This window comes from Carettochelys insculpta, chromosome 13, assembly GCF_033958435.1.
Source record: "Carettochelys insculpta isolate YL-2023 chromosome 13, ASM3395843v1, whole genome shotgun sequence".
Classification (NCBI taxonomy): domain Eukaryota; kingdom Metazoa; phylum Chordata; order Testudines; family Carettochelyidae; genus Carettochelys; species Carettochelys insculpta.
The window spans coordinates 46,421,766-46,437,590 of record NC_134149.1 but is presented as its reverse complement, the minus strand read 5'-3'; the positions used below and the strand labels follow the sequence as shown (position 1 = coordinate 46,437,590).

At 44.6% G+C, this 15,825-nt stretch overlaps 1 protein-coding gene across 7 annotated transcripts in view; it reads right to left on the bottom strand.

Annotated features, from left to right (window-relative positions):
* VAMP7 (vesicle associated membrane protein 7) overlaps positions 1 to 15,825 on the bottom strand; it is a 51,149-nt gene that overhangs the window by 32,994 nt on the left and 2,330 nt on the right. For 3 of the 7 annotated variants that reach the window (XM_075008199.1, XM_075008193.1, XM_075008197.1), the window contains exons 2-4: positions 5,101 to 5,259; positions 3,008 to 3,065; positions 2,012 to 2,149 (exon numbers count right to left, since the gene is read on the bottom strand). In XM_075008199.1, coding sequence (XP_074864300.1) covers positions 2,012 to 2,149; positions 3,008 to 3,065; positions 5,101 to 5,246 — 342 coding nt within the window. In that variant the 5' untranslated portion in view covers positions 5,247 to 5,259. Of the gene's footprint in view, positions 1 to 2,011; positions 2,150 to 3,007; positions 3,066 to 5,100; positions 5,260 to 11,183; positions 11,372 to 12,650; positions 13,101 to 15,825 lie in introns of those variants that run through there. The other 4 variants (XM_075008198.1, XM_075008195.1, XM_075008196.1 and 1 more) reach the window with 4 other exon arrangements.

Sequence of the window (15,825 nt, the reverse complement as noted above, 5' to 3'; positions counted from 1 at the left end):
AAACGAACTCGTGGACAACCTCTAACGTATAGTTGTCAATGCTGATTGATGGAGATTCAGCAACATCCTGACCGAGTATGTTTGTCTTCTTTAGGCTTATGGTAAGCCCAAAGTCCTTGCACACTTTGGAGAACCGATCCAGCAGTTTTTGAAGCTGGTCTTCTGTGTGAGACACTACAGCAGCATCGTCTGCGAACAGCATGTCTCTGATGAGGACTTCTCACACCTTAGACTTAGCTTTCAGCCTTGCAAGGTTAAACAGTTTCCCATCAGGTCTCGTGTGCAGCAAGATGCCCTCTGTTGAAGATCCAAAGGCATGCTTCAGGAGGAGTGCGAAGAAGATCCCGAACAATGTCGGAGCAAGCACACATCCTTGTTTGACGCCGCTCCTGATTCTGAAAGCATCCGATAATGCGCCGTCATATTGGATGGTTCCTCTCATGTCTTCGTGGAACGACTGGATCATCTTCAGTAACCGTGGAGGACAGCCTATCTTGTGGAGCAGTTTGAACAGACCATCCCTGCTGACCAAGTCAAAGGCCTTGGTCAGGTCGATGAAGGCTATATAGAGTGGCTTTCTCTGCTCCCTGCACTTCTCCTGCAGCTGCCTTAGAGAGAAGACCATGTCAACAGTAGACCTCTCTGCGTGGAATCCGCACTGCGATTCGGGGTACACCCTCTCAGCAATCTTCTGGAGTCTGCCAAGGATGACGCGAGCGAACAGTTTACCAGTGACGCATAGGAGGGAGATTCCACGGTAGTTGTTGCAGTCGCTTCTGTCTCCTTTGTTCTTATACAACATTACAATGTTAGCGTCGCGCATATCCTGTGGAACCTCACCCTCTTTCCAGCACAGGCACAGTAGCTCATGTAGGGGTTCCAGAAGTGTGTCCGCGGCACATTTGATTACCTCTGGTGGTATACCATCCTGACCAGGGGCCTTTCCTGTTGCAATGCTGTCAATGGCTCTCTTCAGTTCATCCACAGTCGGTTCTTGATCCAGTTTGTCCATTACTAGTAGGAGCTCGACGGCATCGAGGGCTGCGTCAACCACAACGTTCTCGCGTGAGTACAGCTTGGAGTAGTGCTCAACCCAGCACTCCATCTGTTTGGCTTTGTCAGCAATGACTTCACCAGATTTGGATTTCAGAGGTGCCATCTTGTTCTGGGTGGGTCCTAATGCCTTCCTCATACCCTCGTACATTCCTCTGAGATTACCAAAGTCGGCACAGGTCTGAATGCTGCTGCATAGCTGGAGCCAGTGGTTGTTGGCACAGCGCCTGGCTGTCTGCTGTACTGTTCTTCTCTAAGTGCTTCCTGGGTACTCTGGCTCGGTGAGCATTTGTACTCCAGGAGTGCAGCGCGCTTCTTTTCAATGACTGGAATCATCTCATCGGAGTTAGCTTCGAACCAGTCATTCGTGTTTCTAGTTCTTCTTCCAAACACCGACAAGGCCGTGTTGTAAACTGTATCCCTCAGATGTTGCCATTTGGATGTCGCATCGGCACCCCCAGGGCCGCTGCGTAGATTTTCCTGGAGGGTCTCTCTGAACTTTTCAGCTTTCTCCGAGTTCGCTGTCTTTCTGGCGTCAATGCGGGGCCTTCCAGCAGGTTTAGAGCAGTACAGCTTCTTGGGTCTCAGCTTGAGCCTGGAGCAAACTAGCGAGTGATCTGTATCACAGTCAGCACTATGATAGCTGCGTGTCAGAAGGACGTTTTTGAGGTTATTACGCCTAGTGATGACCACGTCTAGTTGATGCCAGTGCTTCGAGCGTGGGTGTCTCATATGACTTATGTTTCAGTCTATTGCATATACAACAGAACAAAAGTCATTTTCTGTAAACATTTTACTTTGCAGCAACTTTGCTAGTGCTTTTTACATAGCCTGTGGTAAAAGCTACGCAAATATGTAGCTGCATCGATGATGAAGACCTCTGCATAGCCCCAATGTACAATAGCCCCAAGCAAAAGGCAAGACAGATTACAGAGCCCCTTCTGACCATGTCTCTTACCAGCTGTGCAGCCAAGACACTGGAGAACTCACTGTTCATGGCATATGGAAGTGCTGTCTGTGCCCTTGAACCATACGTAGTCTGAAATCTCTTTTTGATTTCATTCAGGAAATTGAATGCTCTGGAACGTTCAAAGTTCTATAAGTAAAAACAAAATGTTCACACCAGGCAGAAAACTGCATATCACTTAACACTGTTCTAGTTAGCAAACTGTTCAGTAAACAGCTGGATTAGTGGCCTACATGATATGTAGCCATTTAGAGACCCTCCATCCTTTTATCAAGATATGAACAATACCGCATATAACCCTGCAAAAGCATGGCAACCTCTTCCTCTTAATTCCTTTGGTAACAGCAGTCACTTTTTTAGTATCAGTCTGTTTCTCCCTGAATACTCTCTGGAATCAGCCATGTAAGTTCAAAAGCAAGGCTATGATTCATTTACCTTTCAAGGGGTAAACAAAGACAAGAATTCACAGCCTTCATTTGTACCTTCTTCCACAGCTGAGTGCAAAGCTTAAGTGCATTGTAGTAATGACTCAGGGTGCATTCCAAATGGTTGCAGAGTGACAGTCACCTGACCTCTGTAGCTTTATTGGGTTGGTCCAACTGGGAATGCCAGGTGAATCCTACTAATCTCCCTTCCCACACCACTCTTGGCCACAGGTTCACTTGCAAGTAAAAAACAGCAGCTAGCTATAATCTTGCAAGCAACACAAGTCAGACAGGAAAAAAACTGGCATGGCAGGAAGGAGAAACTTGCCTCCCCACACCACACAGCTGGATACTGAGGTAGATTGAACTCAAATAGCTGAGCTTTGTCCTGGACTAGTGGGGCCCATGTTCTGAGTTACACAGTGTAAATGTGCAGGAATGCCACCAAAAGAAACAACCTCAATGGTTTGTGTCCATTATGGATTTTCATGAATATGCAGAGAAGGAAAAAAAGCTAACTTTTGCCAGGTGCATGCATTATAGCCTTAACTAAAATACTTACATCATCTGTGATGCAGAGGTATATTATCCGGTCTTGGCAGATATAATGAAACAAATAACTGCAAGAAGGAGAAAATACAACAGCAAATCTTATTGAGAATAGCCATCAAGACAAGAGGAACTCCTGTGGAAGAGCCCAATTATGCATGTGTTCAAACAGCTGTGTGCCTGGCACCCCAGGGCCAAACAAGGGCTGTAACTACATGTAATGTGCAGGTATCCAACCAGCCATGTGTGGCCCACATTTGAGCACCCCTTGATGAACAGCCAAGGGCAGGGGGGAAAATGCCCAATTCTGATTTTTTTGGGGGAGGCAAGGGGGAGGAGGGATGGTTAGGGAGCCCTCCTCAGGCAGAACATGGCTGACTCTTAGCCTCTCCCATTCAGGCAGGCACATATACCCCCTCTCAGTCACCCCACTGGCCATGCATGCACACGTGTGCACACACACCCCATATGGCCCTGCGTGCATGCACACTCTCTCTCCTCACTCACTCAAACACACACACACAGCCCTAAAACTCCCAATCCGGTACCATGGACCCACTGTGGCCCTGTGCATCTCCCTCCTTTTCCTCCTGCCCCTTCCTACCCCCATGACCTTTTCTTCAGATCATTCTTGTACCCTGCTCCCTCCTGCCCCTCTTTTCTCCTTGCCCCATTCCCCTACCCCCAACCCCACTCCTGCTGAGTCTCTGCAGCCTGTGGGTGGGTGGACACGTGGATGGGAGACATACAGGAACAACAAGACCACCTGCGGCACGGGTCTTTGCCCACAAAAGCTTATGCTCCAAAATATCTGTTAGTCTAAAAGGTGCCACAGGACTTCTTGCTGTTTTTGAAGATACAGACTAACTTGGCTACCTCTCTGATACAGAAACCCTAATCATTTTAATTGACCTTTTCTGAACCTTTCCTAACGCCAATATATCTTTTTATGTAGGCATACCATGGTTTTATATAAGGGTAATATGATCTTCTGTCTTATTCTCCATCCTTTTTTTAATGATTCCTAACATCCTGTTTGCCTTTTTGACTGCCGCTGCACACTGCGTGGATGTTTTCAGAAAACTATCCAGGATGACTTACAAGATCTCTTTCCTGATCAGTTTTAGCTAAATTAGCCCCCAGCATACTGTAGGAATAGTTGGGGTTATTTATTCCCATGTGCATTACTTTACATTTATCCACATGAGATTAGATTTGGCAAATGACATTTAAATTAGAAATGCAACTGAAATGAAACACCCTGAACTCTTGGACACCATCCACCTGGCCTTTGCTCCAGACATTCATCCATAGTTCTGTGTCTGGCAGTTTGGGTCATGCAGAGTTGTAAAGGCAGGGAGTTAGCACACTTTAGGAAAGTTTAAAAGCATTTCAAAAGCCTTATCCCACACAGATTTCTCTCCAAGGTCCAAAGCCGAAACTCACAATCAGTTGCACCTGTTGAAGAATTTCTGGGGATGTCCAGTGAATCTCAGACTCCTAGTACAAAGTCTCCTAGTCACACCAGATGAGAATGACAACTTTGTTGGTCTTAGTGAGACCATTTTCCAAGAACTGCTTGAGGAATGAGACATCTTATGTGTGTCAGTAGCTAAGAAACATCAGCAATTGGTGCAGTGATCCTAGAGCCCTGACACCAGGGGTGGGCAATGATTTTTATGCAGGGTCCACTTCAAAGTTTAAGTCAAGTCATGGGCTGCTGCCATCCCCCTGGAAAGGATGGCACCTTGGGCAGAAAGGAAAGGAGGCTACAGAGACTCGGGATGCTGGCTGCTGTTGGGTATGTTCCTGAAGAAGACAGCACATAAGTTATCTGCAACAGAGAAAGCTCTCCTGCTCTGTGGATTTGGGGCAGATGGGATGGAAGAGCATGAGTGCACATGCCCACTGGCTACTGGTGCACTGCCTCTTTAAGAAAGAACGCACCTCACTTACCATTCGTACTTCTGTGCCCACCCCCCACCCTGCCTTTCCCCAGCCCCTGCGCTCTGTAGAGATGTGGTACGGGGCCCAGTGGACATCCTGAAATCAGTACTCCACATTTTCCATCTCTTTCACACCCTGAGAAGACAGAATATTACTCACTTTCCATGCGAGTAAGTGAGTTTGTTGTTCTCTGATGGTATCTTTGCCAGGATCTGCTCCGTCACCTCCAGGAAGTTCCCTCCACACAAGGCATGTTTGGCAAGGATGGTCGTGCCTCTGGCAACAACGGCAAATAGGATGGCCATCACTTCAGACTAGCTAAGGACAAAAACAGAGGATTAGGGCACTTGTAACATTTCCTCTACAGAGCTTAGGAGCGCAGCAATTCCATCTTTACAGCACCTTTCAAACGTTGGCATAGAGGGCAGGGAAGGAGTAAGACTGGTCATTATTTCTACCAGTTGCTACTGTCTGCAGCCTTTCCCCCCCCCACCCTTCCCCTTCAAAGGCACTGTTCAAATCAGAAAGGTAGAATTACATTGGCCTCTTTACAAGATCCTGGTTTGATGCAATTCATGCAGCCTAGATGGGGCTTCTATAAGGTGTGTGTATAACTGGCTGATTAACTATTGTCAGGGAATGACAAGTATCGGAGGGATAGCCATGCTAGTCTGTAGCCACAGAAACAATTAGAAGTCCTGTGGCACCTTACTAACAGATTTTTTGCAGCATAAGCTTTCATGGGCAAAGACATGCATCTGACAAAGTCGGTCTTTGCCCAAGAAAGCTTATGCTGCAAGACAATCGCTTAGCCTATAAGGTGCCACAGGTCATCTTGTTTTCTCAGAGTGTGGTTATTAATAGTTCACATTCATACTGGAAGGGCATAAGAAGTGGAGTTATACGGCATCAAATTTTGGGATCAGTTCTGTTCAATATCTTCTTCAATGATTTAGATAATGACATACATGCTGCGTCTACACGTGCACGCTACTTCGAAGTAGCGGCACTAACTTCGAAATAGCGCCCGTCACGTCTACACGCGTCGGACGCTATTTCGAAGTTGAAATCGACGTTAGGCGGCGAGACGTCGAAGTCGCTAACCCCATGAGCGGATGGGAATAGCGCCCTACTTCGACGTTCAACATCGAAGTAGGGACGTGTAGACGATCCGCGTCCCGCAACATCGAAATAGCAGGGTCCTCCATGGCGGCCATCAGCTGGGGGGTTGAGAGATACTCTCTCTCCAGCCCTTGCGGGGCTCTGTGGTCACCGTGGGCAGCAGCCCTTAGCCCAGGGCTTCTGGCTGCTGCTGCTGCAGCTGGGGGTCCGTGCTGCATATACAGGGTCTGCAACTAGTTGTTGGCTCTGTGTATCTTGCACTGTTTAATGAAAGTGTGTCTGGGAGGGGCCCTTTAAGGGAGCGACTTGCTGTTGAGTCCGCCCCGTGACCCTGTCTGCAGCTGTGCCTGGCTCCCTTATTTCGATGTGTGCTACTTTGGCGTGTAGACGTTCCCTCGCTGTGCCTATTTCGATGTTGGGCTGAGCAACGTCGAAGTTGAACATCGACGTTGCCAGCCCTGGAGGACGTGTAGACGTTATTCATCGAAATAGCCTATTTCGATTTCGCAACATCGAAATCAGCTATTTCGAAGTTGGGTGCACGTGTAGACGTAGCCACAGAGTACACTTTCAAAGTCTGCAAATGTTACCAAGCTGGGGGTGGCTACAAGTGCTTTGGAAGATAATTCAAAATTATCTGGACAAACTGGAAAAATGGTCTCAAGTAAACAAGATGAAGTTAGTAAGGACAAATGCAAAGTACTCTACTTTAGAAAGGAATAATCAGTTTTCCCACACACAAAATGGGAAGTGGTAGTTTAGGAAGGAGTGCTACAGAAAGGGACCTAAGGGTCATGGTGGACCACAAGCCAAATATGAGTTAGTTTGACACTTGGGGGAAAAAAATGGCAAACAGCATTCTGGAATGAACTAACACGACAACTGTGAGCAAGACACAAGAATTAATTCTTCCACTCTACTATGCGCTGATTACGGCCTCAGTTGGAATACTGTGCGCCATTCTGGGCACCACATTTCAAGAAAGATGCAGAGAAATTGGAGAGCGTCTAGAGAAGAGCAACAAAAATGATTAAACATCTAGAAAACACGACCTATAAGAGAAGACAGAAAGAACTGAGTTTGTTTACTTTGGAAGAGAGAACACTGAAAAGGGACACACACACAGCTTTCAAGTACCTAAAATGCTGTTACAAGGAGGGAGAAAAAATGTTCTCCCTAACCTCTGCTTCCTGTCCCATCATCAAAAGACTTAAATTGTGGCAAGGGAGATTTAGGTTGGACATTAGGAAAAACTTCTGAACTATCAGGGTGATTAAGCACTGGAATATATTGCCTAGGAAGGCTGTGGAATCTCCATCATTGGAGATATTTAAGAGCAGGTTAGTTATCTACCAGGAATAATCGAGATGATGCTTCGTCCTGCTGGGAGAGCAGGAGACTGGACTTGATCACTTGAAGTCCCTTCCAGTTCTAGTATTCTATGCACGATGGGACAATATGTAGTTACCTGCTTTTCCAATCTCATCACCACGAAAACTGTTTTTGCAAAGGCATTCCCTTCCAGAGAATGGAGGCCTTCAAAAAAATTGCACCCAAAAGTCAACAAAATAAAAATTGCCAGAGGGTATTCTCACTTGCTCCCTCTGTAGACAGATCATCATCAACAGTGTGTGTAATGCACTGTGGGTATGTATCCCACAGTGTGATGATGTGGGAAGGTGCAGTTGACTGCATCCTGGGATTCCCTGAGTTCTCTCACAGCTTTCTCAGCTGCCAGGAGGAGCATCATGAATAGCTGTGAGCTCTCTGTGCAAAGGAATGTCCAAACAGCTCAGCAGTCTGTCCCCCTGCAGCAGCCATCTGCTTGCCGCTGTGTTCCTAGTACATGGTAGAACAGGAGCACCACATTCAGCTCTCACATGCTTCCCAGAGCTTTGGAAGGGGAGGGATGCATGTACATAGGGCAGAAGAGATCACAACACTGAACAAAGCAATCAGAGCAGGCATTGTGAGATACTGGAGGAAACCAATTCTGCCGCCAAAAAACAAACAGCAGAGAGGGAGGGAAAAGAAAGTCTCTCATAGACATAGATGATTTTGGTGGGGAAAGTGGGTGTACATCTCCCTCCCCACTGCGCTTTGAGTTGTGGAATCACCATACACATTTTACCCAGATAGCATCTCTTGATTTGGCATTTAATGAGGTACATATAATTCAGGCAAGCCAGACATCCACATGCATGAACCCTTACAACAAAAAACACTCCCAGAGTGCCATTTTACTTCTTTCAGAAATCACACAATGTTCCCTAGACTGCATCCCTTGATTGGGAGGATACCCACATACCATCACATCCTATGAATACAGAAAATTCAACCTGCAGCAGCAGTGTGTAAGTTCTGAGCAACTGAGGCTATGCTGAGTCAAAATACTCATTAGTTGCAGAGGCAACTGTGTTAATCAATGGAGTTGCAACATTTTAGTCTGCTTTCAGGGTCCCAAGATTTAAAAGGCAGACCCCAAGTTGGGTGTAGCAGCCAGATCTGCCAGGTGTTTTCTCTGACCAAACAAACAAGCTTCCATAATCCTCTTTTCTGCTTAAACAAGATGTATAACAGATGTATAGCAGATGTAAAGAGAATTCTTCCTGACCCTCAAGGGAACTTATTTTTCACTTTCCACTTGGAGTTTCAATACCACCCATTTTGTACTCTGCAACTGAAACAGGCTTTGTGCACATCACCATGGATTTGATCTTGGGAAGCATAGGTGGGGTAGCTTGAGAACTCTATGCCAAAATGACCGGGGGAAAACGGAGGAATGACTGAAAAGCGAGGGTTGAGTATGCCAAATGATCAAATCCTTACTTAGGCTGGAAGCAGGACTGTGCTAGTTTCCCCTGGGTCTCTCTTTCCAAGAGCAGGCGGCTTTTATTCTACACCTTAGGACTGTAAAAGGCCAAGGCACCACAACACAACACTTGTCTCTTTTCCACTAAACCCAGCAGCCATCATTCTGATGGACTGTTGTGATAAATGGGCCCACAAACTTAGCCTAATTGTGAATTCCACTGTAAAGTGTCACTGGAAGCTCATAAAATGTTACACCACCACTAAATGATGTGAAAAGGTTCAAAAGAGACCAAGACAAAGACTGAATTAGTCCAAACAAAAGGAGGCCTATGGAAATAATTCCAGAACTGTGTTAAAAATCATGCCTGAGAAACAAGAATGGTGAGAGATCAGAAATCAGTGAACCACAATTGGTGTGACAGAAGTTAGACTTGACTGGGGAGCAAAAGACAATGAGGATATTTATTCTACCATCACTCCCTTTTGAGCTCCTTAAAAGAAAAGACAACATCTGGGGGAAAAACAAGGAGGTGGCTACTGCAACTCTGGATGACTGAAAAAAGGGGGAAGGATGAGCCTCATCATCATGGCTGCTACCCTAGCCCACCTTCATCCTAATCCCCAAGAGATGTCCTCACCAGGACAACCAGAGAACTCAGATAACATAAGCACCTACACTTCCACCACCTGGGATGCAAGTGCACTGGCTGAGCAGCATCTCTGGTACAATCCCCAAAACTATGCTTTCTGAATCTCACTTGATCTCACACTGAAAAGCCATCCCCATTCATGTCGCGGCCAAATGATCCAGCATGTTAGGACTACCAAAGGCAGTTGAATATGCTGTTGGTCACCCTTCTCCCTTAAGGTATGTCTACACAGCAGCCTTATTGTGAATAGCTTATTTCAAAATAATACTGCTACACACAAAAGTGCATTTTGAAATTGCACTTAGCTATTTTGAAATACAGCAACTATACACAAAGGCTGCATCTAAACTACATTCCCCTTTCAGAGGAGGAATGCAAATGAGGGAGATCGAAAATGCAAATGAAGTGCTGATTTACAGATCTCACACTTCATTTGCATAATCTCGTGCAATCGTGTTTCTGAAAGACTTTTTCAAACAAACAAACAAACAAACAAACCCCAGCTTTGTAGACAGGGCTCCTTCAGGGGGAAAAATTTTTTTTCCTCAAAGAACCCTTCCTATTTCGTTTCAGGAAGAAGGGTTCTGTCAAAAACAGGGTTCTCCCCCCAAAGGAACCCCATCTACACAGCTGTTTTTGTTTTCGGAAAAGTGTCTTCCAGAAACAAGATCGCACAAGATTATGCAAATGAAGATTTACAAATTAGCACTTCGTTTGCATTTTCAATCTCCCTCATTTGCATTCCTCCTCCAAAAGGGGAATGTAGCGCAGCCATAGCCATAGAGCCTATTTTGAAAAAGAGCCATTAGACACTATGGCTCACTTTGAAATAGGTGCTATTTGCTGTCTTAACAGCACCTATTTCTAAATAGGCCCAATTCTTCGTAGGATGGAGGTATACAAATTTCAAAATAAGGTAACTGCTATTTCAAACTTATTTTGAAATAGCAGTTGTGTTGTGTAGATGCTACAATAGTTATTTCAAAATAACTGCTGTGTAGACATACCTGTACAGTATGACCAGCTATGAAACGAACATGTCTTAACCACTGCTGCCTCATGAGTCATTGGCTTAGGGAAAATGACCTAGAATGTAATGCTGTTAAGTGCAGCAAGCTCTCTGTAACTTCCCAGTTCTTTTTCTTTCCCTCTTTATTTCTCCTCTTTTCCTTTGTCTCTCCTTCTGCCCACTAAGAGTCTCGCTTGGCTAGCCAAGGCCATGTTTAGCAAGCCTTTAACCAGAAGGCAGCTGGATGCAATGATCTGGACACCCTTATGCTGGTACAAGTTTGCCACATCTTGAAGTGGATGATCAGACCCAATGTTCTGCCTGTGATTTTCAGCAGTAAGAGTCAACAACAGATACAGAAGTTGCTTTTTTTTTTTTTTTAAATCTTTCCTGTTCTTTTCTCTCCCATCTTGTCTGTTTTGACATTTAGAAAACAAGAGCAGACTTCACCACCATCACCACCTTCACTAGTGCAGCTCAGCTAATTTCTTCCCCACCCATAGAAAACTTATCTTCCATACCATACGAAAAATGGTCAAATAAGCCTCCCCCCTACCCCCGCCCCACCCAAAACCCTCTAGCACTGAAAGGAAAAGGGAATAAGAGTTAGTGTTAAAATGGAAAATCATCTTTAGTAATTTACTTACATTTCAAATTCGTTAACTATCCACCCGCTGCATCTTTAGTAAAAGACTAAATGAGTTTTTCTTGGTATTTCGGTCAGGTGGATATCAGGCTGAGCTTACTGGATACCAAACCCAGAACCCTGTTTAAACTGTTAATGCTGGACAATTTCAGGGTCAGGTTAACGCCGTTAACTCTTTGCGCCCACATATTCCACCTCAGTTAATACAAATGACTCCCATCTTCTGCAGAAGTGTGACCTACTCCTGATAATTGCTGTCAGCACCAGATTTCCAACCGAAGCATTGAGAACTGCTGATTTTTCCCCTTCTGCATTCCATACACCTGTGTTACAGTAAGCAAGTATTGAAACTTAGCACCAACAGCTGCCTACAGCAACAGAACAATATCTTAACATATGCAGAGCTACTGAGGCTTGAAATGACTGTGCAGTCAAGGAGCACATCAGTATTCAAAGGCGGCCGCTGCAAAAAACAACCTCGGAGAACCTGCAATTCAGCAATCTGTTTTCAGACAGCACTTTCCCCATCATGGGCAGAGTCCTTATGCATGAAAATAGACAGGCACAGGACAGAAAGTAGCAGGAACCAGACCGTGAAGCTGCCTTTCACTTTTGGACCCAGAAAGCATGTACAGAAAACACAACTGCCACCCTTCTATCCATCCAACCTGTGCTCTACTCTAGCCACACAAGTATAACATGATTGGTCTCGACATAATCCTGCACATGCTCATTAGTTTATCTTTGATGTTTGAAGGTGGGTGGGGTGGAATAAAAATAATAAAGTCCCACTGGGCCTGCCATAGTAGACAGGGAGATAAAGGTCTGTTGTGGAGATCATACTTCATACTTGCTGAATCTTGCTTCAAATGTCATGAGTATGTCAGTAACAGACAAGCTGGAAGGCAGAAATAAGGGCAGTGATACCAAGACCACATCGCTATCTATACAGTACAGCTATTGCAGAAATTAATTATTTGAAACGTAACAGTTGACCTCATTGTATCAATGTGTGATGAGCGCTGCACAAGCTTGCCAACTTGTGATGGCATCACAAGAAGCGCCATGACGAAAGAGTTGAAGGGTAGTGGATTTATGCGTTAAGTCAGAAATGATATTCCATGCTGCAAATCTACAAAGACCACATAGAGGCACTTGTGGGAACAGGTAGGCACTCAAACTTGCATTGCTGGTAAAGCTAACATGTTGGACACAAGAGCAGATAAGCAAAGGAGAGCAGAGCAATGAAAAGTTTAGAGCACTGCACTGCACAAGCAGACTTTCAGAGAAAGAGAGCAAATCAGACAGGGCATGAAACAGAACAGCTTGACAAACCCGAGTCCCAGAGAATATACCCTGAATCAACTAAATCCACCCTCACTTTCCCTTAGCCTGTTACAGGAGAAGATAGTGACAAGCAGAGCAGGGCAAAGGCATTTAGTCACAATACTATTTCCCTCCTGTTTACCAAGTCTGACTCTTTCACTTCTTCTTGGTCTATAATTAGCAATCTTCAGACCCAAATTAATGGGCTTTCAGCTTCATCGCCTGCTAGAGGTGGACAGCAAGTCTTATTCCTGTTGTTCCTGTGTGCCGCACTAGCTGCTCAAAGCAGAACTGATCAATGTCCGTGGATGACTGCAACTTGAAACATGTTTACCATCTGTACTTGTGTCCGTGCCTCTTTAAGCTACTCTCATGGTCTCTGCACACTTTATATTTCAAAGTGCTGATACCTGCCTCACTCCCTACCTTCTGTTATTTTCACTCGAGGAGGCAACTTGGTTAGGACATAAATCTAAGCTTAAGCAGTTAGACTAACAGTCCATCGATAAACTTTGTTTTGCTGCTTTCTTCTCCCTGCATTTGCTGCACCATCACTCCCTGTTGGCTTTTCAGCATACTGGCCAGCAAGCTGCCCACTTACCCTTATTGTGCAGCTGTTTTGTCTACTTATGCAACTTCAAGGCTTTACCAGCTTGAGGAAGCAAGCAAGCAAGCAAGCAAGCTAGCTCTCAGGGGCTTTGAATGCCTCCCACTCAGCATGCACAGTTCTCATCTCTGGTTTCCCAGTTAAAGTCTAGCAAAGAGAGCAAAAGCTACAGTGGCAAATGCATTTATAGGGTGACCTTTTTCTGTTTGCCATCATCTTTGTAGAAGTATTTCCTTCAATATTACAGCTAACATAATTGTGATGGCAGGCAAGACTTGCAGTGGTCCTATTACTGCACCCATCTTCTCCAACTGAACTGCACTTTTTATTAAAATGTTCAGGACCACTTCTAATAGAGTAACCTTTCTTTAGTACATTTCCCTAAACGCTCAGTTAGTCTCATTTCTTGTCATAAACCCTTAACAGGCTTATTTTCTTCTATGTAGGGCAGATAAAATCTGCAGCAAAGACATTCTGGATTATTTTGTGGGATGAAGTAAAAAATTATGAAATGGAAGCACTTGTTCACAACCACAAAAAAACATACCCACAGAACACCGTGATCAGAATAGAGGACTGACTGAGTCAAGACTCATGATTCTGGCCATTCTGTCAATTCATGCTTTGATCTTTTATCTTAGCCTCACCATGCTCATATTTCCCACCACTCTCCTGCATTTGTGCAGTGATTAGAATATAGTTCTCACAGGAGCGATAGCAAGTTACACAGAGAAAGGCCTACAAGATTGCAGATGATAATCCTTAGTAGCAGTTTAAAATCAGCATGCAGAGCAGATGGCTTTAAAAAGAGGGTTTAAACACGCTTCCGAGGAGTTTTACCTACCAGCTCTTCTGCTGTTTCACAGCCATATCAGATAGCAAAAACCTAGGGTGACCTGCTTGAATGGACCTACAAGTCTCTAATGAAAGAGACTTTAGAAGCCCTTCCTGGAAATATCTTGGAGTCTGGCTACTATAAGCCAGACCATGTGTGGCGTAACATGGTAGCATGGATTACAAGCGATCAGGAATATCATCCCCGTTGTTACCACAGCCAGTGTAGTGTCTGGCCTACATAACTTTGTTCTCACCACAATTATTTGCAATTTGGGGACAATTTATACCTCCAGATTACTGGCACTGCTATGGGAACCTGCATGGCCCCACAATAGGCTAATATATTTATGGCTGACTTGGAACAATGATTCCTCAGCTCTCATCCCCTATTATCCCTCCTTTACTTATGATACACCAATGACATCTTTATCATTCGGACCATGGTAAAGAGACTCTAGAAGAATTCCAAAAAGACTAAATCTGCACCTCCCCATCAACTTATGCCTTGACTACTCCACACGAGAGAACATTTCCTGGACACTACAGTAAAAATCAATCATTGCCTCATCCAGTACCACACTCTACTGGAAACCCACTGACCGCTAAACTTACCTACACACTTCTAGCTTCCATCCTGCACACACAACACAATCCATTGTTTACAGTCAAGCTCTTAGGTACAATCGCATCTGCTCTGATTCTACCGGCAGACCAAAAACTACAAGATCTCTACCAAACATTCATAAACTTGAATTACCCACCAAGAGAAGTAAAACAGATTGACAGGGCCAGCTGAATACTCGAAACCAACTACTTCAAGATAGGCCCAGAAAAGCCAATAATAGAATTCCACTGGTCATTACCTACAGCCCCCAACTCAAACCACTGCAATACATTATTAAAGACCTACAACCTATCCTAAATCAGAATGCTACACTCCAGAAGGCCATAGGTGACAGGCCTGTTCTCTCCTACAGACAACCTCCCAACCTTATGAGGATTCTCACTAGCAACCGCTGGCTATACCACAATACCACCAATCCTGGAACTCTTCCTTGCAACAAGCCCCGTTGCCAACTTTGTCCACATACCTATTCTGGAGATACCATCACTGGACATAACGATGTTATTCACAGAAACACAGGCACATTCTCCTGTTCCTCAACTAATATCATATATGCTATCATGTGCCAACAATGCTCACATACCATGTATATAGGACAGACTCCAAACACTCTTCAACAAAGAATAAATGAACACAGACAGACATTAAAAAAAACTCCTAACTCACAAACTTGTCAGCCAGCACTTTAATGTAGTGGGCCATTCTGTTAATGACCTGAAAGTCTGTGTTTTGCTGAAAAGGAACTTTAACAACTGTTTACAGAGGGAATGCTGAGAACTGTCATTTATATTCAAATTTGAGACATTACCATGTGGTTTGAACTGGAACAGCAATTACCTGGCCCATTATAAGTACTCTCTTACATGCTTTGTTTTACCTAACACTTAACTTCCCGACCCCGCACCCTCCTCTTACCACCCCTCTGCTCTTCTGATTTGCCAACCTTGATAATTTTCCTGATTTGTCAACCCTGATAACAATTTTTGGACCTCTGTGCTTTATATATTGAGTCTGTTCCGGTACGGCTATGATCTGAAAAAGTGGTCTGTCCCATGAAAGCTCATCACCTAATAAATTATTGTGTTAGTCTTTAAAGTGCTACTTGACTGCTTTTTTGTTTTGACAGAATACAGATTAACATGGCTCTCTGTCACTATTCATGGTGGCATACAATAGAAGAGAACAACTATTCACCCTCTTCCTACAACAGTCTCGGAGAACTATCTAGAGAAACTGAGATTCATAAAC